The sequence below is a fragment of the Scophthalmus maximus genome, chromosome 19 (genome assembly GCF_022379125.1).
Source record: "Scophthalmus maximus strain ysfricsl-2021 chromosome 19, ASM2237912v1, whole genome shotgun sequence".
NCBI classification, from domain to species: domain Eukaryota; kingdom Metazoa; phylum Chordata; class Actinopteri; order Pleuronectiformes; family Scophthalmidae; genus Scophthalmus; species Scophthalmus maximus.
In genome coordinates this window covers 18,158,160-18,184,789 of record NC_061533.1, presented here as the reverse complement: position 1 = coordinate 18,184,789, position 26,630 = coordinate 18,158,160, and the positions used below count along the sequence as shown (strand labels likewise).

The 26,630-nt window shown below is 43.3% G+C and overlaps 1 protein-coding gene across 2 annotated transcripts; it reads right to left on the bottom strand.

Moving 5' to 3' along the window:
- On the bottom strand, positions 1-26,251 carry grk5l (G protein-coupled receptor kinase 5 like). Of its 2 annotated transcripts, none has more exons than XM_035639178.2 (16): positions 25,655-26,251; positions 10,551-10,646; positions 10,337-10,449; positions 6,520-6,597; positions 6,047-6,144; positions 5,744-5,836; positions 4,342-4,405; positions 4,108-4,248; positions 3,814-4,004; positions 3,637-3,674; positions 3,404-3,493; positions 3,115-3,323; positions 2,880-3,017; positions 2,523-2,660; positions 2,277-2,408; positions 1-2,182 (listed from the first exon to the last, which is right to left on the bottom strand). In XM_035639178.2, the coding sequence occupies exons 1-16, from the start codon at positions 25,704-25,706 to the stop codon at positions 2,099-2,101; spliced, it is 1,755 nt and encodes a 584-aa protein (XP_035495071.1). In that variant the 5' UTR covers positions 25,707-26,251; the 3' UTR covers positions 1-2,098. The 2 variants fall into 2 exon arrangements, with proteins under 2 accessions (XP_035495071.1, XP_035495070.1); XM_035639177.2 differs by lacking the exon at positions 25,655-26,251 and adding an exon at positions 12,251-12,404.
- Positions 26,252-26,630: the final 379 nt, after the last annotated feature.

The following is a 26,630-nucleotide window of genomic DNA, read 5'->3' as shown; positions in this document are numbered from 1 at the left end:
TACTCAAATAGCAAAGAGTTTATTGGGACTTGAAGGACACAGTGGGTTTGGCTTTCACATGCACTCAGCACTTTGCTGTACATCACAATGAGAAGGAAAACTCCCTCATTCATCAGCTCCCCGCTCCCCTCACTTCCGACAAACTGTGTGAGTCTGTGTGTATTTGTGATGACGCGTTTCCCAGTGAAACACAGAGCATGACAGTCAGAGAATAAACAAAGTGCTGATGTCTGTGTGGACATTGTTCTGGGAGATCATGTTAACAAGGAGGCACTTTAGTCTGATTCAGGGTTTTTTTCTTCCTTCCATATAAAGTATGCAAAAAAAGAAAGAAAACAAGATCGAATGAGATTTTAAGGACCATTAAAATTACTGCATGGACCAGCTTTCAACACCTCAAATAGGAAAAATAGCCCATTCTTAAAACAAGCACAAGAAATTGAGCTCCTCCTCCCTTTTCATTGGCTGTGCTGCTGCGAGAAGGTCACTTCTTTGTGTGGTGTTTGCAGGATCCTCTCTCGTCTTCTTCTTCTGCCCCGACATGAAGGAACTGGGCCAATTGAATAAAGCTACGATAGGATAAACACATAACGTAGCTGTCGATACCCGGTGTGGTCTTCGAATATGCTCGAACACAAGACAAGAGGAAGACCCTTTAGAGTTGTGAGGCAGTTTGAAGAGCGAGTTAAGAGTAAGCGTAAAGGGGCAAAATATAAAAACCTGTACACGCACACAACAATGGCTTTGCAGCAATATCGTTTAAATGGGATAAAAAGGCATAGGGAGAGCAAGAACACTTACGTTTTTGGATTAAGAAAATAACTGGCATGTGAGAATATCAATACAATAATGTGCCTTGACGAGCAGAGGTAACATTTTCATTTGGAGACAAAACAGCATGACATGATTTTAAATTGTGCAAATTGTAAGTCAGGCTGAGTGCATGTGTTCCTCTCTACTCCATGGGGACTGTGCAGAAAGCTGAGGGGGGGAAACTAAAAAGAAAAAAGAAGGGATTCTTGTTTCTGTACAGCATATTCATTCTTTTTTAAAACTCCACATAATGTAAATGTAAATATAAAGTGACACTGTAAACCAAGGGAGACGTCTGTGTGTATACAATGCTAACATCAGTGGAATGAGGTATGCAGAAGCGAAAGGGATACAGTTGTCCATACTTACACTTGTCCATGCAAAATCACAGCACAATTCTCACTACTCTGTGTGTGTGTGTGTGTGTGTGTGTGTGTGTGTGTGTGTGTGTGTGTGTGTGTGTGTGTGTATAGGTACTGTATGTGTACTTTAAGCGATATGATATGTCTGCAGGCTCATATTTAGAGAAAGTGTATAAAACGGATCACATATTCTGATCCTCCTGTGGCTCTAAACAACGGCTAGAAACCTTAAAAAACCAGGACATGAACAAGAAAACAGTATCACAAAACTAAACTGTAATCTTTGGCCTGAGTGAACGCAAGGCAATGTACATTATGTGATGAGGTTGTTGAGGTGCAAGTGTTTTGAATGTTTAAGGAGTGATCTGAGGTATGGGAGGTGGAAATACAGAGGAAGAGTAAGTTAGAGTATGAGTTGTACAGATGGTGGGCGTGGAAATAGATGGAGAGATACTGGTACTAGATACAGGCCAGAAAGTAGAGGACTGAAAATGAGCGAAAAAAGACGTTCAATTTCTGGAGAAAAAAAAAGAAAGAAGAAAATTCACAAAGACCCCATCTTCTATTCCCGGTGGCGGTCTTTATTATACAGTGGATCCCCTGAAAATTAGCTTGTTTTCTATCTTTACCTGTTTTCAACAACATCAGTGGCTCTGTTCTATAGTCCAACAATCCTGAGGGTGAGTTAGGTTTTTCCGAATATTACCAAACGTCTCTGCAACATTGACCACCCCACTACAAATGCCCAGGGTCTCAGGGCCTGGTCACCCACCCCCACCCCATGGGCTGACCATTTAGGCTTTTAGACAGGCTGTCTCCGGCTGCTGCTCAGGCCCCGGATTTGGACCAATCAGCAGCGGGGAAGCCCCTCAGAGCTCCTTCCCTTTGTGTGTCTGTGTGGCTCCCACACTGTCACTGTGCCACTAGGGGGCAGAGTTGGAGATGGAGTCCACAGAGTTTACACTGGAAGACTGCACACGGCTGTGGGAAATGGACACCTCTGGGTGCTGCAGTAGAGAGAGAAAGAAAACGAGAGAGGGATTTGTGTGGGTGAACGTGTGCGAGTGTGCGGTTATTACATGCGTTTGTGTGTTCACTTACATGCCTCCTGAAGATCCGGTCCAACAGACTGCGTCTGGGCGGCTCTGGCGGCTGATTCCAGTCCAGATCTGGGGGTCTTGTCCCTTGAGGCCCAAACACATTCAGATCTCTGAAACATTCAGTTTCTATCATCTGAGAGGAGACGAGAGGAGAGATCTTGGTGACCTTTGGGTAAGTGAGTTCTTCCGGCAGTTGTACAAACTGCACCCAGCCGTTAAACATGTCATAGTAAGTGCACACACTTACCTCATTCTGCCATGGGATGGAAACACAGCCCGTAGAAAATTTGGAGTAGAAGTCATTGTCAGTTTGGTCCAAATTTACTCCCTTAACTGTGGAGAACTGCTCTATGTCCAAAACATCCTTACAGTACACTGCCCGAGGCTGGGAGAGGGCAATGACCACACAAAAGACGGGGTTGGGAGAAAAAACAGGAGACAAGCTTATCTTAAAATAGATAATTTATAATGATGGAATTTTATATGCTGTCCTTGAAAGGACAAAATGTTCCTGTAGTGGCCATTTTGGTCGGCATTAGGATTAAAGGGCAAGGTCCCTACTGAGAGTTTCACACTGGGTTTTACTGGAACATGAACTACTCACATCAGGCACAAAGGGCGGCTCCACTATTCCAGCCTCCAGCCTCTTGAAGTTGATGTTTTTGAAAAACGGTTGGGCCTTGACACCCGCTCCTCTATCTGCCTGGCACCCCGGCCTCTGCTTAGGGTCTTTGGTTAGCAGCTGGGCGAGTGGCAGCAAAGATGAATCATTACATTATTATTATTATTATTTGATTCATCCATGCTCTCCATACAAACATCTTTGCTTCAAGCCTCACCATTCTACAGATGGCCTTAGTGTCCTCTGTGAACTTGTCGCTGTACTCCTCCTCTTCCTCCTGCACCCTCCTCTCCACCTCATCGCGTTTCACGCGTTCTTTGCGGGCTCGAAAGGGGGATCGTCCGGCAGTCATCTCGTAAATGAGACAGCCCAGCCCCCACCAATCAGGACTCATACCGTACTTTTCATTGTTAATCACCTCCGGAGCTTGAGCGACAGGAAAAAAGGTCCTTATGGTTAAGACCTTGTCCTAACTCAGGTCAATTTACTACTGCAGTGTCTCTTACCCATGTAACCCACAGTCCCCACTCTGCCTCTGATGAGTTCTCCTTCAGGCACTTTGATGGCCAGCCCCAGGTCAGAAATACGGATGTGTCCTGCAACAGTGACAGCATGAGTGCGAAAAACATTTAATTTGTTCAAAGTTCAGTGGTTTATCAAAAGTTACTGTCGCCTCAAATGATGCAACAGGAATGCTTCTCAAAACCAAAACCAGATATCTAGGATTTTAAAAACGTACCATTGTCATCTAATAGGATATTCTCCGGTTTCAGATCCCTAGAAAATAACACATGTAAGTGTGAAGAAAAGAAAAAAAAATCCACAACAGACAAATGTATCAATTCACACGGAATCATAATTCAAGAAAACATAAAAACAAACTCAAAACTAAATATAATACAGAATATAGTGCTACCTGTAGACAATACATTCCCTGTGCAGATGCTCGAGGCCACAGCAGATTTGAGCAGCGTAAAATTGGACCCTGTCTTTCTCAAAGCCTGGCGTGCCCATGTTGTAGATGTGAAACTTCAGGTCGCCACCATTCATGATGGTCAGCACCAGACACAGAGCGTCTTTGGTCTCATATGCATAAGCTAAGCTCACCTAGAAGATGAGAAGAACGCGTTAACACAAAAAAACGGACAGGCCGACAAGAAAAGGTCGTGAGCGCACGGTGCTGCAAATATTCTTCTTTTCATTCACTCACAACAAATCTACTGTTGACTTTCTCTAAAATCAGCTTCTCGTTGAGTGCCATGGACTCTCCTTTCCTCTTCTTTATCCTCTTCTTCTCCAGTTTCTTGCAGGCATACATCTTCCCCGTTGCTCTGACCTGGCAAGCACACACCTGAGAGGAATATTAAAATCTCAATTATTACTATTTTCCAAATCATCATCATCGTCACGGTTTAATACTGTCGACATAAACTGCACCTCTTACCTCTCCAAATCCCCCCTTCCCCAGCACCCGGTACTGCCTGAACGTGTCTTTAGTGATTGGTTGCCTGACAGTACACAGATACAGCAAAATCCATTAATAGACGCTCATATAGTATTGATTATGACAGAGATATTATCTACAGAACTCAATACCATCCTGAGTCTGTTTCCTGTACAGACCAGGGTGGGGCCTCTTGGACGCAATTTCACTTTCCAGACACGGATACAATCAAAGCGGCTCTGAAAGCCTGCTGTTTACTTCTATCTGCCTTTGACATACACTTTACATGAAATGTTTTCTTGCCGAGAGCCATCACACTCTTTTAAAGAGTCTCTCAAGTGAAGTGCACTTCTGCCCGAGTCCACCTGTCACCCGACTAATATCACGTGTTAATATATGTCACATTAACATTGTTGCCAAAAGTTGAGTTATCTTTTCAGAGCCGGTCAATCTAGGTTGTTTGTGAGATGAATACTTTTGATGATTGTATCAGAGATGTTGTTTTTGATTTTATAATTACATTTCTGTTAATTTGGATTTGATGTGATCTGTCTCATGTAGTTAGTCTGTTACTCTTAATGCTGACTATCTTGGCTCGGGCCCAACAAGTGATTTTGTTCTCAATGAGCTTTTACGTACCGATTTAATAAATACAAGGCATGGAGCACTGTTCTTGGGTAAACCTTTCAGGTACTTGTACATTACTTGGGTATGCTATTTCATACTTCATGCTCCATTACATAAATATTTTACTTTTTACTCGACAACATTTATGTGATAGCTCGAGTTACTAGTTATTTTAACTTTTTCTTTTTACATTTTACACACAATTTTTTTTAATACACATATTTCAAAAGATTTACATACACATTTTATATGTTTAAAAAAAACATAATGTGACCAGTTAATAAAATAAAACACAATTTAACGTCCTTAACTGTCAACAATAAAAACAATTTTTGCTTCACCTTCAGCAGCTGCGACACAAAAATGCTGCTTTCGTGAATTAGCAATACAACATTTTTGCATAATGAGTATTTTTATCTTTGATACTTTAGGTAAATTTTGTACATCATTTCAATTGCATTACTCTCACATACTCACTTGATATGGAGTATTTACATACTGTTGTAATCTAAGTAAATGATCTGAACGCTGCCTCCACCACTGGACAGGGGGATTTTCAAAAAGATCATCTGTAATGATGATCTACTTTTGGGAAAATTTATTTTGGAAAAGCAATATTATTATTGTTGTTACTATTATTATTTTCATTATTATTATTTAAATACTAGTTTTCCGCATTGTTAAAACCAATCCAATCAACTTTCACAATTTGAACATATTGAAACATGGCTATGAGATGAGTGCTGTTTAATACAAAGGAAATGTTCCAACCAACCTCTCCAGCATCTTCCACTGCAGCAATCGGTCAAAGTACATGGAGTTCTGGTAATCTTCAAATGGGGCTCCACTCAGGTAGTCATGAACGACCCTGGTCAGACACACAACACAACACAAGGCTCAGACAAAACACTTACTACTGAGCATATGATGAAAAACTCCATATCCAGTTCACCATTTCTGCACTGTTTGTTACATACCAAACATGTGTAAATATAATAATTACGAAAAAACGCAGAGGGTAAAACAGGTGAGAGTCCAGCAGACAGGTGAGAGAGGGAAGGAAGAGAGTTGAACTCACTTGTGGCAGTTGCTGAAGATCTCCTTACATGGACTGAGCTCGAGGTTCTCTCTGCACTGGTCTGCAAAAACCTCTGCTATGTCTACACGCTGAGGTGACTACATCAACACATGTAAACACACACAGTGACATATACGTACACACACACACACACAAATACATTACTTTTTATTACATACACTACTCAAACTAGGGAGAAACATGCAGAACTACTCACGGAGCACAGAACCGCGCTTCAGTGCATTATGTACATTTGGTTTGAGCAGAGATTACACCGTTATCTTTGAACATTTAATAGGCCCTTGGAAAAGGCTTTCATTCAGCTGTAACTCAACATTATTGTCTGCTGTCCACAGGTCTCTTTTTTTAACCATTCATCAATGTTAAAGGCTAGTGAATACACATTTCCTGCAACACGTGAAATAAAGAAAAAAAATTAGAGGCTGATAAATGTATCAGATAAAGAAACTAACTTGTTTGGAGAGAAAAGTCTTGATGATCTGGTCCCCTCTGGTTTTTCTTTTTTCATCAGGTGTCACCTCATAGTCTTCCTAAATAACAAAATAACCCAATGTCATTAACAATGTCCTTAGAGGATGATCTATCTGAAAGTCTCTTTTTTGTCAACAGAGTATATATATAATACTGCTTTATAGATCAGATGTAACACATTATTAAAATCAACTTCTGGGGTGTTTTTCCACCTTGACTATTTGTAGCTCTTTAATTAATCAGGAAGTAAAGATCAAACAATGGACAGTTTGACCTCTGAACTATTAGAAAAGAGCTGAAGTGCATCTGGACCAAAATTTACTTAGGAACAATATTCTAATCTGTTGTTTTTTATGAGACACTAAACAACACACATGCATTAGCATATTTTAATGATTTGATAACATTAGTAGCATCCATTAATGAAAATGAGAAACAACAGCAAAATTGATTTTTCACAACTTGGCGTCTTAATGGTTTATAATTGATCTAAATAAAAGCCATTAGTATTTTTTTGGGTTAAACATTAATATATTTGATTGTTACAACCTATAAATCCTTTGCATAAGGGGAAGCACTGATGAACAGCAAATAAGACTTCATCAGTAGTATGAGAGCATTCATTAGAGAAATAACATAACTTCTAATAATACATGAAATAAAAAACTAAAAACGTGTCTCCTCTCTCAAATAAAATCTGCCATTAATCAACTAGAGTCCATTAAATTTTATCCATGGGGCCAAAATCAAAAGGGCACGTAGACCTTCAGTATAAATACAATAGACTTTAATAGAAAACAGAAATCTAAACATAATTCAAGTGTTTTATTATCCTCCAACCAAAAGACGGCAGCTAAGTTGAACGACACGTCACTAAGAAGTATTTCCTCTTAAATCATATTGCTGATGATTCAGGATCAAGTCTTAGGCCAGAAGGACTAAAAGCCGACTCTAAACTTCGTCCTCTCTCTCTGCTTTCCAGCAGTGAAAAAAATAAGAGGCCAAACCTCGGTCTAAGTCTCTCTCCGCTTTAAACGAGGAAGAAAAGCATAATTTGGGGTTTGATTTGTGCGATAGAGTAGCTGCTCTTTAGTGGTGACAAGGCCCTTTTCACAGACACACACCTCTCTCGCTCTGTATCTGTGTGTGTCGCTGTCAATCTTACATAAACATGTGCTGCTCTTGGCTCCGTGTCTGAACATACGTAGCCGACACAAAGTGACACAAACAGGTCTGGCCGTTAGTCACTGAACATACTGAACATCTTGCAGAGGCGACAACATGAAAAGTGCTCTGATGCAATTCGTAGCCAGGATTTTAACTTCTCCAAAAAAAAAAAAGGGGGAGGGGGGGGGTGGACCCACACTGCACACTGGCCCAACTCTTTCTATCACTGGCTTTTTCCCAACATGGTCCTGTGTTGCCCGGCAACCACACAGTAAACACGGCGGGATTCCTCGAGGTCCTGGAGTGTCACAGTGTGTCACACCAGTGTCACCGGCTTTCCACTACAGAACACACACACACACACACACACACACACCACACACCACACACACACACACACACACACACACACACACACACACACACACACACACACACACACACACACACACACACACACACACACACACACACACACACACACACACACACTCCTGTATATATACAGTGCATACACATAAGCCTGGAGCTTAAGGAAAAAGAGGCTTTAAAAAGCCACAGCGTCACTGACACTTCAGAACAGGGGCCAAAGGAGACCTGCAAAACATACTCACTGCATACAACGTACAGATGTAAATATATGAAATACTATGATTGAGAGACAGAGACAGAGGTGGAGGATGAATTGAGATTGCTGATTACACACGCACACACACTGTGCTGTCTGACTCCCACCCTTTTGCTGGTTGGGGGGGGGGGGTCAGCCAAAGGGAAAAGAAAACGCCCCTTTAGCCTTTTGGAAGCAGGGGGCTTCAACACACAATAGCACACATAAAATTGATCGCACAATCACCTTTTCATGATGCAAGAGGAAACACTGGAGCTCAGTCACATTCACAAACACATTTGTGTTCATGGTTTCTCATGGATTCTCCCGTTTGGTTTTTTAATTATCTTTCTATTCATCACACCATTTTTTTTTTCTGGTTTGATAATCAACTTGATTGCTGCGGGCCCTCCTGTGAGTCTGAGATTACGTCTTTGAGTCGGAACGAACGCAGTCTAATTTGCTAACTTTATGGAGAGTGGCGACTACATTACATAATAAAACTGTTTCCAGTGAACTGCATGACTGCACAGGACTCACATGGCATTTAATCACTTGGAATACAAACGCCTGCCAGGTTGTAATCACCCTCAGGCCTGGTGTACTGTCAGTAAAGTGATGAGTATGATGCTCAGGTTTTTGTCACATGGGCTGCAGAATTAGCTCCAGCATGTGCCTGTAAGTGGTTTCCCCACTTACAGGCACATGTTGGGGGGGGGGATTGGTTTGGGTGGGTGTTGGGACTGGAAGTGGGAAGTGTGGGAAACAATGCTGTCCTTTCTGCCCTGTCACATGCCTGCAAATATATTCTGGATATAGATAAAGACTTAAATGTGTCATGTGCGAGGTATTCCGTCTAGACACCCAGAGAGAGAGAGTTTGGCGAAATGGGGCATGGGGGCAACAGGCTGGGTGGAGGTGGGATCTGGGTGGTTGAATAATGACTGCTCAGTTTAATTGTCTGCTCTGGCGCACATTCAGGCTATGTTGTAATCAAATGAGTGCAGTGTGAAAGAGGATGGGTGTGTGTTTTCTAGACCTGCATTCATCTGTAAAGAGTGCTGGTTTGCCCCTCGCCCCCTTAATCTTAACATAGTCATAACTGGTAACGTTGGAGATATTGACCATTTCCAATGCCCCTACCCTGTTAAGCTATTTTCTGACATGAACTCCAGAAAAGCGTCCGGTTAATGTATGGACTCTGACTTTCCGGAGTTCACATGTGAAGAACGCAGCAGGGGGTTGTCCGAGTCCGCGCCCACTCGCTCACCGTGAGTCTTCTGAAGATTTTCCTGCGTTATTGTCACAAGGGCTCCCTGGGATATTTTCCGGAAATGTTACTAAGGGGCTGGCAGGAATTTCCGTAATATGTCCCGAATAACATTTGTGGACATTTGCGTTCTCACATACAGGATTACTGATTTCTTTGCTAATTTCTTTGCTAAAGGAAACACTGACACATTTGAAAGCCTTATGTCGTTTTGGCAAATGTAGCACTGTCTAAGGCAAGTTTTGCTAAGTGGAAGTCTAGACTTCACCAAACCAAATAAAGAGTAGGACACAGCCACTGACATTACTCAAAACTGTTATTCAGCCTATACTACCATTATAGTACCCAGGATGACGTTCATGGGTAGGGTGGATTATATATTTCCATGACTTGGTCAATGGCTTGACCATTACTTACGTTTAATCTATCCCTTACTCTTTGCTCTGGAAAGATTAAAAAGACAACACCCTCCCTGAGATACCACATATTTCTCTTGTTCAGCAACTGGAGAAGTCCAAACATTAACAGCCCTGCTGTTCCTAGTTACTAAGCTATGATTGGACAATAGCTGTTGGGTGTTGGGAGGTAATAAACGGTCGATTAAGAGTGAAATGCTTTGTTCATAGACCCTTTGATTGTGATTATTAAGGGGAAAGAGAGAGAGCTGATTGTTGACTATCACAACATTCTCTTGGGGATAGTTCGGGAATCCTAATGAGACGCCCGTTGGGTGGGTTTGTGTGCATGTGTGTACCATTGCGTCCAGGAGCTGGATACATCGTTGCAGTTTAGGTCTGGTCTCACAGTAAAGACGGAAGAGAAGCCGTCCAATGGGCTGTTTCTCACAGATACTGACATAGTCCCTCTCTGCAAAAAGACAAAAAAAAGAGGGCGCACACGTTAAAACAAGGCAATAGTTGAACAGACACACGTCAGATGAAGGTGAGCACACACACACAAACACGTACCAATGCTGTTTCCCAGCTCAGTGCACTGGCTTATATGGGGGAAGCGAAGGATCTCCTTCCATTTTTTGCTCCTCCCTTTGCGCTTTCCTCCTCCACCTGTATCGAGACAGAAAAACAAATGGTGAGATGTTATGATGAAAAGAATTTATAAAGTTAAAAAAGGTAATAAGTAATAAACTTGTTAAAGTTTCACTAGTTAGGAGCAATTGAAAGCCTAATGGCTATTAGGAGTGGGGGTGGGGTTGGGGTGTTGTTGTGTGTGGGCTCTCCACTGAATGAAATCATAGTCCCAGTGTGTGTATATATAATTCATAGATTACGTCCCACTTCCTCTGTAAAGCTCTCCTCTCTCTGCTGAATTTCCTCCTCACTCAGTAGCTTTTCTGAAAGTGGAACAGTGTGTGTGCGTGTCTCCACACAGACAGAAAGCCCTATTCTGACCGACTCAGGTCCCATCGGAATCCGGGACTTTGCCAGACTGGATTCCTCTGCTCTGAATAATCATGCATCAGCTTCCTGCAGCAAACACAACACCACCGTGAACAAAAATCACTCACATCCACATCATCCCCTCAGATCGTTAAAGGAAATCTTACTGTGCAGGCATCCATTAACCAGATTTGCCCTGTCTTAAACTTGCCCGTCACATTTGACTATCTCCACATTTGCCATGGAAACCATGTTAACAAACCCTTTTCTTATTTTGTCCACCAGATGGGATTGAGCTAAATTTTAAGATTTTATTTCACAGTTTTCCGCCCACTCCGGTTTGCCGTACCTTACATAATGTTTGTCCCAGTTTTATATTTTTTCTTTAAATGTGAAGACTGCTCTAATGAACTGACAGGGATTTCCTTTCCTTTCATTCCCTCTGTTCAATGGAAATTGGCTGAGAGCAGCTTGCCTAATGTGAGAGGCAGCGCTGAGAGCCTGAGAGCGGAAGACGCAATGACAAGCAGACATCTTTAAGTAATAACCCAGGAATGTGAGACGTACTACGTCATGCTGGAGCCTCTGAGTGAAAGCTTAAGCAGTTCCTCCATCAATCCTCCTGAGTTACTGCCTCATCCTTCCCCTCGCTGCTGTTTGAAAGCTACCTCTCACTGAATCTGAAATACAACATGCAAACTTTGTCATATTATATGACGCCTAGACTTAAATAACTCTAATGTGACTATTACAGCTTTTGGAGTCATGTTACACTGGAATAGTTCATGGCTGTTCCACCATAGTGACACTCCAATCTGTCATCTGCATTATGATCTGCATAGGTCATCTGTTAAATCAAAACACCTGAGCCAATCACCTTTCTCCACAGTGCATCTGCCTCACTTCCTGTGGAAAGGAGGAAACACTACAAATCATTCACATGTTGCCTAGCCAGCCACAGGAACTGAAGGATCTCACCAACAGTTGAAACCCTCTCAACTCCTTTCACTTACAACCAACTTTGGGGATTGAATTTGGAAAACTGGGACGCATCTGGGTATTATAATAATTTAGCAATGCTAACAATCCATGCCATGCCTCCACCATTGTTCAACGGTTTCACACCACTACTGGAACTGCTGCTGTGGATGACGTCTTTTGGATGAACACAGGTGAGCCGTGATGATGAACATTAAGATGTGAAATTTGGTATTGCATTTACCCCGAGGAAATCTGAATATTTAAGGCTCATGGTAATTATGCCTGTTTACCTAAACAGGTCAGGCTTTTATTGTTGGAGCAATGAAGATGGCAAGCTGACGCTGAAGGAAAAACCTTGAACACTTTTGGATCATCTCCAAGGAAAACCCAAAGATAGGCCGCCCCATTCCCATGGTGTGGTAGGATCATACCATTGGCCACTCACTAGCCTTGTTCACTAGAACCAGTGTTTCTTGCACTCTCTTCCTGAAAAACATTTCAAACACAGAAGTGTAAAGTTTATTGGAAGGCATATTAATGTAAATGTTGGTTTTGATTTATTGAATTGATTGTGAATATTAACTGATGGTTTATTGCTGATGAGTGATGACCAAGAATTAAATGTGCACTGTAAAATAATCAAGAGATTATTAACTACTAGAAGCAACTTGTGTATATATATTTATTTTTAATTTTGTAAATTTCTCCTTGATTAACTTCAAGGTTTTTGTTGTTGTTTTCAATACAATACCGGTAACCACAGTTATGTGTCGTGTGTTTCATTTGCCATACTTCCATTGCCACCAAGGGGGGAAAAAAATATTTTTTTCACTTTTTTCTCAAAAGGTTTTTCGTAATTTGTCTCAATATATTCTCACTCAGAAGCAGCATTGTACTTACTATACTTTAAATATAAATGAAAATGGGGTTTTCTGTACACTATTAGAAAATATCCTGTAAATTAAGTCTCCTGAAATGGCAGACTTTTAATCAGCTAGTTATCTGACAACATAGCCGTGAGTTAACTGAAAATTGTCAAGCTGATTTTGCTTCTGTCTTACTCTTAATTCAAAACAAAAAGCACAAAAGGGACTGAAACGTGCCTGAAAGCTAGAACACTGAGTCCAAGCTTCCCCCGGTATCAGCATCCTCCACAGTGATTCATGCAGAGCACATGTACATCTTGTAAATGTGCCCCAAAAGGAGCAATGTTATTTCTTTATTGCGGGGGAAAGTAGAGCATAATAAATGAACTCTTCTTCTTTTTTACCTGTTCAGATACTACATATCACAATAACACACTTGGACCCTTTGTCACCACAACTCACACACAGTGGTAGCCATATCACCACGGACAAACGCAAAGCATGAATGTATTAATAACTCAAGTCAAAATATTCCCAGGAGAATCATTAACATCCAGCACCTGCTCCTCATCAAAATTACTGTAGACCTAACAAGCTATAAACAGGCACACTTCCCTTACCTAAGCACCAGTTGTTCTCTGAAAACAGTTATGTTAAGTTATACTGCTCCAGAAAACCTCAGCGCACTCTGCTGTGTGGTCCAATATTTTAATCTCTTTTAATGAAATCAAGACGTCGGCCAAAAACCACAGCAGCACAGTGAACTGTGGAGCTCATTCCCCCCTGGGGCCACCGGGCTAAAAATGAATGCACTTGTGCTACTGTATGAGGCGTCAGTGGATGAAAGCGTCCACCAATGGTGTAGATTTCCTGTGAAGGGTCAACGTCATGTCAAATAATTGTACCAAACATCAGCACTCCACCCAGGCATTCAACTTCCACACAATGCTGAGACATCCACAAATAATGTAGTTCCGCCTTTTTCTTTCCGTGTCCTGTTTGCTTTCTTTTTCATACCGCTAACCCTATTTTTTTTTATTTTCTCCCCACTGATCATCATCCCTTTTCCTGCTTTTTACAAGTCCTGCGCCTGCCATCATCTTCAGTTCCTTCTCTGTTTCCTGTAATCCAGCGAATTTCTTTTTCTTTTCAAACTTTGTTGAGGCCCATCAAGCCCCTTTGTTTAAGCGTTGAATAAGGTCACAAATCCACAGCTTTATGAGCATATAAACAGCTCATCTCTATTGATCAGTGGTTCCCTTCCTTTTTGGCTTTTGTTTTTACCACTCAAACAAAGTAATCTATTTATGGCCTATTTAGAAAAAGGCAAAGATTAGCATAAAGTTAAGTGAAAGGGGTTTCTTATCCTTTTATTCATCCCTTTATTCTTCCAGGACCTTTATCGGTATCTCGACTCCCAGGTGGGGAACCACTTCTAAACTTCTTCACAGTCAATGAAGATGATGTAATATTGAGAGGCCCCATGTTGCAAGATACAACATTTTAATAGTGGCTGGAAAAAAAACTTTTATTCTTCGCTGTGTGAGAAAAAAAAAGCATTAGAGTGTGGGGAAGCTAGGAGAGATGAAAACATCCAAACTGCTTGCCAATCATATTCAATTTGTCCAGCTGTAATAAACTACTTAAGGACATACATATGAGTAACATCAGAGGCCTGTTGGCCGCACAGACCTGAACATCCTTACACAACACACCCAGACAGTCCTTGCAAATATTCTGCATAAATTATTCCGCATAACAGAGTAATCCATCTGGATTTAACAACTAACTTCCTGTCTAGTCCCACTGTCTTTTGACATCTGTTGCGATGTTGGTGGCCGTCTGCTGTAGTCTTCTCACTGAGGGGGAAATATTTTGGTGAGATGTAAGATAAGATAAGATAAGATAATCCTTTATTCGTCCCACACCGTGGAAATGTGGGTGTTACAGCAAGTGGATAGCAAAATAAAAAAGCAATAAGATATGTTCAAAATATAACACAATATATAATATAAAAATATAAATACAATATACAGAGCAGTTACAATAATATAACAAACTGGGTCACTGAAAAAAAAAAACTCCACTTATACACGTTGAGTTTTATGTTCAGGACGGTGAGTCTGGGTTCCTTTTTAGCAAAACTGGGCTATTAAAAGTATGAATATGCTCGTAAATGTCATCCATAAACCCGTTTGACCTCACTGCCTCATCTATTTCTCTCTCTATCACACAGCCCTCGCTTTCTCGGGGTTCTGTCACTTACACATGAATAGAAATATGCAACGCGCAGAGGGTACGCTGCACACAGGAACTTGCCGGTCTAATTTGTTCCATGCGGGCAGTGTGGTCGCCACCCTTTATTTATGTTTCTGCTTAGCAGCTCTGACATCATGAAGGCATGTCAAGTGAAGCAAAAAAAAAAAAAAGGTCAGCGAGGGAATGACATCCGACTGGCGCAACACCAGGGGGTTACCGGCATCCCAAACATCTGTGTTTGTGTGTCTGTGTGCCTGTGTGTCTGTGTGTGTGTGTGTGTGTGTGTGTGTGTGTGTGTGTGTGTGCACACAGTGCTTCCTCTGTGACCTCTCTCCAGCGTTGTCCTCATGCTCGATTTGACCAACTCGGCCAGTCCTGCAGGCCCTAGCCATTCACACGTTCAAAGATGTGTCCCTGCTTAGCTGTGAGGTTATGTCCAGGGAGTGTTGACACACAAAATAATGCAAGACACAAACAAGTTTGTAGCTCCGTCTCTCAAACACAGAAACACACAATAACACACACACACACACACACACACACACACACACACACACACACACACACACACACACACACACACACACACACACACACACACACACACACACACACACACACACACACACACACACACCATCTCTTAGGTGTCAAAAGCCTCCCCTCACACTGTCACTCTAGACGTGCAGCCAGATCTACAGTATGGCCAACCAGCCAAAACCACATCCTGAAACTGTGCATCAGACATAAAGACATCTGCAACAGAATGTGATGCTAGAGCGATGTTCAGAGAGGAGTGCTGGGAGTTGGCTTTGTTCTATTCTCTACACATACTGTGCATGTGCAAGTATTGAGAAAGACTTTGGTAGATGTCTTTGACTCTTTGCACCCATCTCCTGCTTGCACCAGCCAAAGATTTCATCCTTGTTCACAGACAACCAATTGTGTCTTTCTGATTATCCAACTCTCACTCATTCTCACATCACCTCATCATTGTCTGATCTGTTAAATGTCGGCCTCGCTGTTGAGTCATACCTAGGTGGTCAGCAAGGTACCAGCACTGAAGATAAACAGCACCAGACTTTCATACAAACGCCTTTGTTCTCTAAAAATCGCCCTGCTCTTTCTCTCTCTCTCTCTCCCACAATGTCCAGCTGTTCAATACTTGGACTTTATTAGCATGAGATGTGCAGGCAAAGGCGGGTGTTTTTATGCGCGAGTGGTAAATAGCCAACAAGCAGATTATTATACAACCAAGGTTTGGCACACTTTCTGAAGCAACCTTTTCCTGAACTACGGGGCCCTGCAGAGAGATTATCAATATGCAGTTCTGTTTTCTCTCAAAAACATCTAGATGACCAGATATCCAACTCTTGCAAACGCAGACAGAGGAGGAGCTGCTTGGAAATAAATCACCTTTCCAGATTGCACTGTTTGCAGGTTGTGCGGCAAGTCGCGTGCATGTCTCAGCATGTTAGTATGTAGTATAAGCAGAGATGTAGAGAGGCAAATAAAGATGGAAGAGGATTTAACCAAACACTAATATACTGTTGTCTTATTTTACCAGATGGTTAGATGTACTGGTACAAGCTACTGCACCCCAGCCCACTGCAATAAATCCTATACACAAGGTTCATTTAAAAAAAAAAAAAAAAAAAAACTTCCGAAACGCTACAGCAAATTATAAGGCCTCCGTCCTCCACTTTTATCTCCACATGCGAACAACATGACCCTTAGGTTCAGTTTAACTGCAGCATTGTGTGTGTGTGTATGCGTGTGGCCAGTGTGCCACAGGAAGGGAAGGGAAACACTGCCCAGACCTGAGCAGGAGGGGAGGACTATAGCAGGAAGGCAGTCTTTGTTGCCCTGTTCCCCCATGATGTCATGCCGGTCCCGCTGCCCAGCCGTCTTACTACCATAGTGAATGAGCTTCTATGTCCACATTTTCCCCCCTTATCGCAGCAATGCTGGGATGATCTGGCTGTAACATCTGCTTACGCGCTCAAAGCAAACATCTCTGACATACACCTTTCAACCTGGCAACACTCAACTATTCTTTTGCCGTGTGCGGGGTTATGTTAGACCACTTAACCAGGGGTCATACAGTCAAACTCAGTCATAGACAATAAAAGGGAGATCTTATCAGCTGTATTGATGCCATAGCATACAGCTGTGTGTGGCGTTGACAATAACACCAGAAACTAACTTGACCTCAACATTGTAGCTGTATTTAGCATGAGTGTATTGATGTGTAAGTTACTAACATAGCCAAAATATTTTCAGCCCGTAGTTTGCTGCCTCAAACTACATTTGCACAAAGCTTCGAGAGAAAGCCTACACATGTGTGACTATTTCCCTGTCTTTATATCCTTGTAATCATTACTGCTATAAATAGCAACCAGCCCAAGGGCAGGAGCAGTGTGTTAATACAAAGTGAGGTGGTCAAACCGGTCCGTGACCTCAGAGCTGGTGAGCTGTGACAGTTGTTGCTGGCGTCACCGTTTCTGTGCGTGTGTATGTTCATACGTGAATATACAGGAAGACACCCGGTGTGAAAGCTTGCATGCCAAGGCAGGAATCTCACAAAAGCCGCAGAAGGCAGGGTACATTTCCTGTCTGGGAAGAGTCAGGTGCCACAAGTTTCTTGTTCTATAAATATCTAAAATATGGAATGTTAGGGAGCTGAAAAACATTCAATAGACTGAAATTATATAACCCAACGGGCTGTCCAATCAAAGCATCACATACAGCACAGAGCATGCTGGGTAATACATGGTGTTTGCTCATCCATAAAGATCCAGGAGGACAGAGCATAGTCCACATGACGCTGGCCATAATAGGACACTCCTAAGCTCTGACAGTGTTAGTGTGTTTGTTCACCTCCATAAATGTTTTGATAGGGGGTACATTATGGCAATGTAATCCTTAATGTCTATGAGGGATGATGTTTTTTCTTTTACCTCTTTTCGTTCAGAGTACAACTCTGCACTTACATTACAAGAGAGCAAATATGGAGCAAAGTGCTTCCAATGAAAACAAGACTTATATAACTGATGGCACACATGGTGTATGTGGATAGATATTATTGAACACACACACACACACACACACACACACACACACACACACACACACACACACACACACACACACACACACACACACACACACACACACACACACACACACACACACACACACACACACACACACACACACACACACACACACCAGAAACAGTATTAAAGTGATTGCGGTGCCCTTCTCAAACTGTCCTTATCCTCTCGCTTTTTCTCAGATTACTTTTTGTCCTGAAATGCGTGTGCACACGCACACATACACTCTCCCTGAAGATGTTGACATTCCTTATTCTTTGGTTCCTGTGATAACAACATCCCTTGAAAGAAAAAAAGAAAAGAAAAGTTACTGGAGCACTTGTTGTGGCTTTAACTGATCTGAACTACTGAGAAAAAACTGCTGTATCAGCTTTTACCCCATGAGTGGTTATGTTTGTCTTTATCCCTATTGTTGAAAACTCAGAAGAAGCCTTGAGAAAGAGCAGTTTGATATTTTATTGTGCTTCTCTCAGAATGCACCGTGAAGAACCCCCAGGCCATAGGCTCCCATAAATAACCTATGGTGGCGCATGTGGGACAATAGTCGCGTTGTCTTGACTTTAAAGATATTATACGGTCTTGTGTAAGTATGATCTCAGCAGTGTCTAATCTTCCTGTGTGTGCAGCAGCATGTTTGAACGAATGTGGACAATATGAAAATGTGCATAGTCTTGCATTAAGCTCCTCATTCAGCAGGATATATTAGGAAGGAAGCTTCAAAAGTTACAGTATTGATTATTCCCAGATTAATGCACATCAAATATTCATTGGATGTTCCATTAAACAGATATGGCAGGAGTGCAGACCACAGGAAGCGCATCGAGACGCAATAAAATGTTGAATAAGTAATCACCTGTATGTCTGACATGGGGGAAAAAAAAGATATCATCAGTTTGGCTGCTCACCGCATTCCTGGAGTACTTAAGTGATGAGCTGTTCAAATGCACATTTTTCTCCACCAACTTTGCCTCAGCCTGACTTGTCCACTTCTACTTTAGATAACCACCTCCTATATATCCCAGGATTCCACACGACAACCCCCAAAGAACAGGCATGAATTTGTTGCATCCAGCTGAGTTACGTGTACTGTGTGTGTGTGTGTGTGTGTGTGTGTGTGTGTGTGTGTGTGTGTGTGTGTGTGTGTGTGTGGGTAGAGGCAGCAATAACAATAGAGATAGTAAGAGCCAGCGAGCTGAATTTTTCCACTCAAGAAAAAATGAGTCACACTCCTACTCAAAACACAGCGAGCCTTGTGGCGAACTTTCGATGGAGATATGGGTATTTCTGCTTCTTCTTTGCTTTATATCTCCATGTTAAATTGCTGGTAGAAGATGGTGATCATTCAATTCTGAAGAATTCCCATAAAAAGAACGTTGATGCACAACAACTATATTTCAGTTTCAACAGAAACCGTGCTGAACTTATCTCAGCTTGGAGGCATCCAGTAGTTTAATGGTTAAGGTGTATAAACATACAACATACCTTTGTTGAATGTCCGCAAAATGTTGGAAATATATATTATACTGAGAGGATCTGAAGAATGGGATAAACCAGACTTATCCAGGAAGACTAAAAGCTGTAGTTGCTGCCAAGGGGCTTCTAGAAAGTACTGAATTATGGATCTGAATACTTTTGTAACTTCAGTTGATTGTTTTGTAATACATTTCATTCATTATGAGTTACTGAGTGTAGCTTGATGGGCAAATATGTATCCATTTACAATTAAATCTACAACACACAAAGTGAAGGGGTCTGAAGTAGTAGCACTGTAGGAATACCTATGTAATGGACCTGATTTGTCCAAATAAAAAATTAAACATGAGTCAGGGGATCACCAAAGTTCCTACATTTCAGTGTCCTGTGGGGTACCACAAGTTGCATGGCAATCAATCAATCAATCAATCGATCGATCGATCAGCTGTCAGATATCTACCCGCTGGTGGCACCACAGGACAGACAAAGTCAGGTGGCTTCATTCGAAGGAGACAATGAGTTTCTGTATCACACTTCAAGCACATTTCAGTCTGGACCCAAGTGGTGGACGCTGTCATTTTATTTTTTGAGCCACTGGCTCAACACTAACTGTTTCCAATAACTGTGACTGCCACTAAACACAGCGTGTTGAGGGTCTAATGTTGCTGACACACGGCTCCTGAAGCATGAATGCTGGTGGTGAAAGAATTAAAAAAATTAAGTCCGGAGGTTCGCATTCATCCAGAGCATCAGTGGGGCGATATATACCCTGTGCACAATGCACAGTATATAGGCTTCTATACACTATATACACTACAGTTTCATAAAAACATTAAAAACATTTTTTTGAAGGAGCAGATGCCAGGTTCACAAAGTTTAGATGACCAGCAGAGGGCGACTCCCAAATAAGTCTGTTATGCAATTAACCCTACCTCTTACTTTATAATAAACATCATTGAACATTTTTTCCTGGGAGTTTACGGTCTCAATCTCTAGTTTCCGTTATTCTTCAATACAGCGGCATGTTCATTTCGTAAATTGTGGTCTCATTTCGAGAAAAATAGACGGCAAAGGGACTGTATGTGTTGGGGCGTGGATACCGAGGAATTGACAGCTAGGATCGTCCAATGGGTGCAGGTCACAGCTGTACGTGGAACTTGCAGTGTCCTTGAGCTCTCAGTCATTCAGCATAAACTCGCGGACTGCTTTTGCTGTGTGTGTTCACGCGACAAGTGCACAATTTCGCAGCAGCAGGCAGCCCTCGGCTTGACACCGGCCCTGCTCTGTACGAGCGCACTACGACCAATCCTCTCCAAAAGTGAATCAGGAGATTCCCCCCCCCCCCAATAATATACCCACCAAGTTCGGTGAAAACCCATCCATGTGGTTTTGAGTTATTTTGTACACACACAGAGACAGGGGTGAAAACAATACCCTGCCCCCGGCGATGCCGGCGCACAGGGCAGAAAACAGCTATCACTTTACTAATCAAAGTGAATCACCTCTGACAGACGAGATAAATATGAGATGGGTCCCCAAAACCCCTGCAGCTACTTTTAACAGACTTTCTTCACAAGTGTTTTTTTTTCTAATCCCTTCGCATCTTCCCCATCAGAGGAACCCGGTGAGGAAACGACAGGCTGGTTTTGCCCCTCGTGCATTTTACTCTCCCCTCCATTCAGGCTCCCTGCCCAATAAAAGGTTGGCGGCTTTATGTCATGGACGCCACAGAGGGGTCCTGAGGGAGGGGCACTCCTGGCAAGTGTTTTTGTTTGTGTGGGAGTGGGAGAGAGCGTTTGTGGGTGACAACAGAGACAAAGTGTCTACTGTACAATATGAATTACTAATACCGACCTCACTGTTATCTGACAGGAGGAGGAGCATCAGACAGAACAACAAAAAACCTGTGTTGTGAGTTGTACACGTTACCCAGCTCATTTCATTAAAGTGCTGTTAGTTGTTTCAACAGCAGCTGCCCCGGCCTGCCCGGACTTGCTGTGGCATCACTCAAGGAAGCGACACTGCCACCCCTCACCCCTCCTGCAGCAGGAGCTCGGAGACATGGCGCACGTTTGGAGCCCACACAAATTGCCTGCCTCGTGTGCGTTATCTAATGTTATCTTGTCTCATGGTACTGACAAATCAGCTGACCTGTACATGTTTGTACCAAAAATATTCTCCTCTGAGTGCAATGCGATAGCATTGGTGTTTTAACAAAACCAAATCCAATCGGGGTTTGATGCAATCAGAATCTGGGACACTAACTTTTTAGGTAGAGATTGTGTAGGGTTTCCCGCTTCAGAATCTCCCATTCCTTCCAGTCCTCCCAAACTCCCCCAGTCCTACATTCAATAATCTACTTTCATGACTTGAATGATTAAACGAGTATTAATAGTAGCAGATTCATTTTATTTCAGTTAATTGATTAATTGACTAATTATTACCAGCTCAAAATTATATTAGAATTTTCCTCCAAAAAAAGGTGGTCAACCCGGGGTCTGTGATTATAGAGATTCCTCTAGAGGCTGCAAACAAATAAATGAACCAGTGTAAAAAGGTCACTGCTGTAACAGTCTTCCACAATAAAGTCTGCTTCTCAATCCAATGACGCATTTCATTTTTTTTAGTTTGAGGGTGAAAAAAAGGCTCGACAATTTGAGAGGACAGTTGCTATGTTCCCATCGTGTCCCACCTTAGTTACTTGGAAATAAACTAATCTGAGAATCTGGTTCGGCTGTATGAAACACTTCCCAGTACTGAAACTGTAGTGTTTTGTGCTTGATGTATATTTGTGTAACTACAACTACAAGAGAGCCAGCAGGCAGCAGAGTGGAACTCATTCTCAAATCCCGAACGAAATTCCCCAGCTCTGTTACCGCAATTCGAGAAAGGCATCTGGATGCAGCAATGCAGTTTTTCCCCCTTACTCTCATTCACTGCGACAGACGATGACGTTCGCTCGTGTGGCTTGGAATCTTCGATTGCTGCCAACAAGACTTGTGAATGGAGAGTCTCACACACACACACACACACACATACACACAAACACACGCGCGCACACACACACACACAGGGTATACTGCACTGATGTTGCTCACGTCAGAGCAGCAGAGTTCAGGTTACATTTATACAAAGGAATTCACCCCCACTCCCCTCATCTGCTAACGCACACACTAATCTACAGTGTACCCTGGTATTAAACCTGCGCACTCAAGTCCACCTGTATGTCAGCAAGCGTTTCAAAAGCCACATTCAGACGACTGTCAGGCCTGAGCAATCTTGCACGAATTCTTCTTGATCTGCCGCGACCCCTAATTTCCTATGTTTGACGAAGATCACGGGGGCAGCCGAGCATTTCAGATCGGAACATCAGCATTTCCTGCTGCTCTGACATTGTGAACAGTACTGCAGACGTCAGATGATACTCAGATGATCACACTGGAGACCGGGGTGTTTCATTTCACCGCATACTCAACATCCATAAAGTATCTTCCACAGAGGCAGGAGAGCAACTCAACAGGAAGACGGAGCTTGGAGGGCTGTGGCCCACTCAGTCTGTTATGTAACGATCAATTAGATTAAATAGCCCTTATGTGCTGCATCTGACTGATAGTGTATAATACCATTTGACTTTATGTAAGATAGCGGCCACTTCATGAACGGCTCAGTACGGTCTGGGCTGCTTTCCCTTTTCTATGGAAATCAAAATGTGTAATATTGTCCACTCTGCGATTATCATGAAACAGCAAAGTGGCGTGGGGATAGGTTTTCATTTCTTCACTTCGCCGCCACTCACACTGTTTTACTGATTTGGGGGGTGTGAGGATGTTGGCACAAACAAGGCAAAGACCATTGGTAAGCTGGGCCTTCCTGCCGTGCGTGCCTGGGATTATTTGGACAGGAGATTCATGCCCCTCGGTTCGGCTGCGTCTCGGGACACAGTCGCACAAACAAACAGGAATAAACACTCCTTATTTGCTCCAATCAAATTCTCCCACTGTTGCTGGCATCATGGGACCTAAAATGATTCTCTGTGTATACTGTACTCTGCTGTTCGTACGAGTGAGAAGCGGATGAGAGCCCACCGCCACACAGGGATGTGCATGGGCCCTGTAAAATGAAACCTCTAATGATCCGGGGCAGTTATAGGACGTGACCAATAACACTCACAACAACCTGTGACGTGTCTCAATTTGCACAGTGCAATGAACATTAACTCAACTGTTGAATCGGTCTTGCATGGCTGCATTTGTAGGGTCATTGATCAAGCTGCTGAGAAAGTCGTGCTGCAGCTATTAGCTCAAAGAGCCATCTCATCCTTTATTGTGAAATTGTAAAAGGCCCTTTTCTCCGCCACACAGTCGGAGCAGGGGCTGGACGAGCACCAATGGAGCAGCCGGGACAAGCAAGATCTGTCATGGGTCATTAACTGCCCTTATTAATTCATGATGCTTAATTCATCCGACCCAGTCGTGCTCTGCTCCCATGAAACAAATGTCCGGGGCTGATGCACAGGCAAATGCATCCTTCGGAAGGGTTTTTGACAGCATGTCGGCTTCCTGTTTCACTTTATCATTCCATTAATTCCCATGAAACTCTCTCCCTCTGCCCTCTCCATACACTCTGTATGTCATCATTGTGAGATAAATGGAAGGAGCTGCTAGTGGTGCACAGTCTCCTCCTGCGTCACCTTGCAACTCCACAGAGACGGTTGCTGCCACATGAAACAACACACTGCATGCAAAGAAAACTTGTGCCTGGTCGAGTCTCTCTGTCCACCCACAGAGGAAATAAAAGACTGAAGTATGCAGCTCAGAGTTCAAAGGAAGAGTAAAAGGTGAACAATGGTGGTTTTTTTATCTTTTAACAAGCAAGTTCAAGTGGGGCCCTAGTACATAAAAATACCACTTTCCTCCATTTTATTTCAAATCACGAGCATTATCTCAGCAGAGTAGGGAAATAGATCACTGTTTTTAAGTCATGATTCATCTTCCCCTGGAGAGTTGACAATTACCTAACAAACAGATTCCCCTGCATAGCATCATGGGAACACGTCGAACAATTCGCAGCCCAGTGTCATTAAGACGTGACACAGGCTTTCTTTAAGTGACAGTAACGATTTCACTCTTTTAATGCGTCAACAAACCAAAACAAAAAAACAGTCCTTAAAAAGTGAAATTCGAGTGCCTGTGTAACCCAAAGTGACCGGTTCCCAAACAATCACGGAGTCAGATTGCAGTCAATGTTTACCTGCAGGCCTTCCTCCTCCTCCTCCTCCTCCTCCCCCCACCTCATCATTTCTCACTGCCGTTGCCAGACTGGAGGATCGGGGGCCTTCTCTCAGACATTCAGCCCGCGTACGCACGCACACACACACACACACACACACACACACACACACACACACACACTGATAACCAGAGCGCATCCATGTGCAGGGCCCCGCACATGGATTTCAACAGCGATCGCGTCACCGGACCGCCGCTCACACGCCAGCTCATCTGCAGCCCGAGTCGTCCCCTGCCTCGGCGTGTGCCTCAGCATGTAGAATATTGCGAAAGAGCGCATTCATTTGCACAGACAGCGAAAGCGGATGTGGGAGGAAGACAGCCCCCCCCCCCTCTCTCTCTCTCTCTCTCTCTTTCATATGTGGGAAAACGCGTATGAGCTGTCAAAACCTGTGAGAATGAATAGAACCCGTGAGGCTGGTCTCGGGCGGAGGTCGACCACGGCAGCGATCAACGTGGGGTTTTCATGTCGTCTCGTCTGTAATATTGCAATGTTTTTTTCTTTTCTCTCTGCTGCATCTGCGGGGTTTACCTGCCGCGGGGAGCCGTGCGGTACCCACAGTGCAGGTCATCGTTACGTTCACCCCCCCACCCCCCCCACACTCACACACATTTTTTTTCTTCTTTCTTTCTGCATATTGAGCGAAAAAGGCCTACTCACAATTCACGCTCCGTGATGTGCGTCAACTTACCCTCTCTGGCTTTTAGCAGTACAGTGTTGGCTACTATGTTCTCCAGCTCCATCAAAGAAAAGGAGGCGAAACAAAATAATATCTAAGCGCAGAGGGAGGAGGAGGAGGGGGGGGGGGGGGTTCCTTCGGCACACGCGCGTCTGCAGCGGAAAACAGCGAGCGTCCTTCAGTCTGTGGTGCCGGGGAGGGTTTTTTTTCCTTCACTCCTCGTCGGCGTCCGAGCAAATTGCGCTCATATCAAAGTCGCAACAGACAGAACAGGATGTCATGGATTTGCTTGCAATGTAAACTGGGCATGGTCCTTGTTGTGGGCGGGAAGTGCGGCGCTGCATTGCTACTCCAATCCCCCCGGAACCATTCCATGCGTAATCTGGGCGCGGAGTCCCTCCGATGCAGGCAGTCGTCGGGTCGGAGGGCGCCGATGTGCGAGGGCCGGGGTCCTTCCTGTGGATTCTTTGCAGCCGTACGACGGGATACTACCAGCTTTGCATTAGAACAGCCGAGGTTGGCTGAGTGCACCGGGGAGGACATCGGCGCGCCCCCCCGACTCCTCCCTCCCTTGGTGCGTAATCAAAGTGGGCGGGGCTTCTTTATCACAGCTGCGTCAAGCCGGAGAGACACAAGCGTCTCCGGCAGAAGTGAAGTGGATTCGGCAGCAAATTAAAAATTCAACCAGTAGGCAACTTCATGGCCCATCGTGGCCAGAACACATTGCGCCACATTATGAATATGATCATAGATGTAAAAAAAATCGTCTTTTTCCGTGTCTCTTCCCCACTGAACCACATACCAGTGAAGCAGTCATGGTCCAGGTGTAGCCACAGTGTTGAGATAACATTACATTATCAAATATGAAAGCTTATCTGCAGAGACTCTCGTTGTAAAGCACATACTTTCCTTCTCTCTTCTTTTTCCTGTTGCAATGGCACAAACGAGGGCGAAACTAGCAGCGTCCATTCTGTAGTAGTGGGTGTGT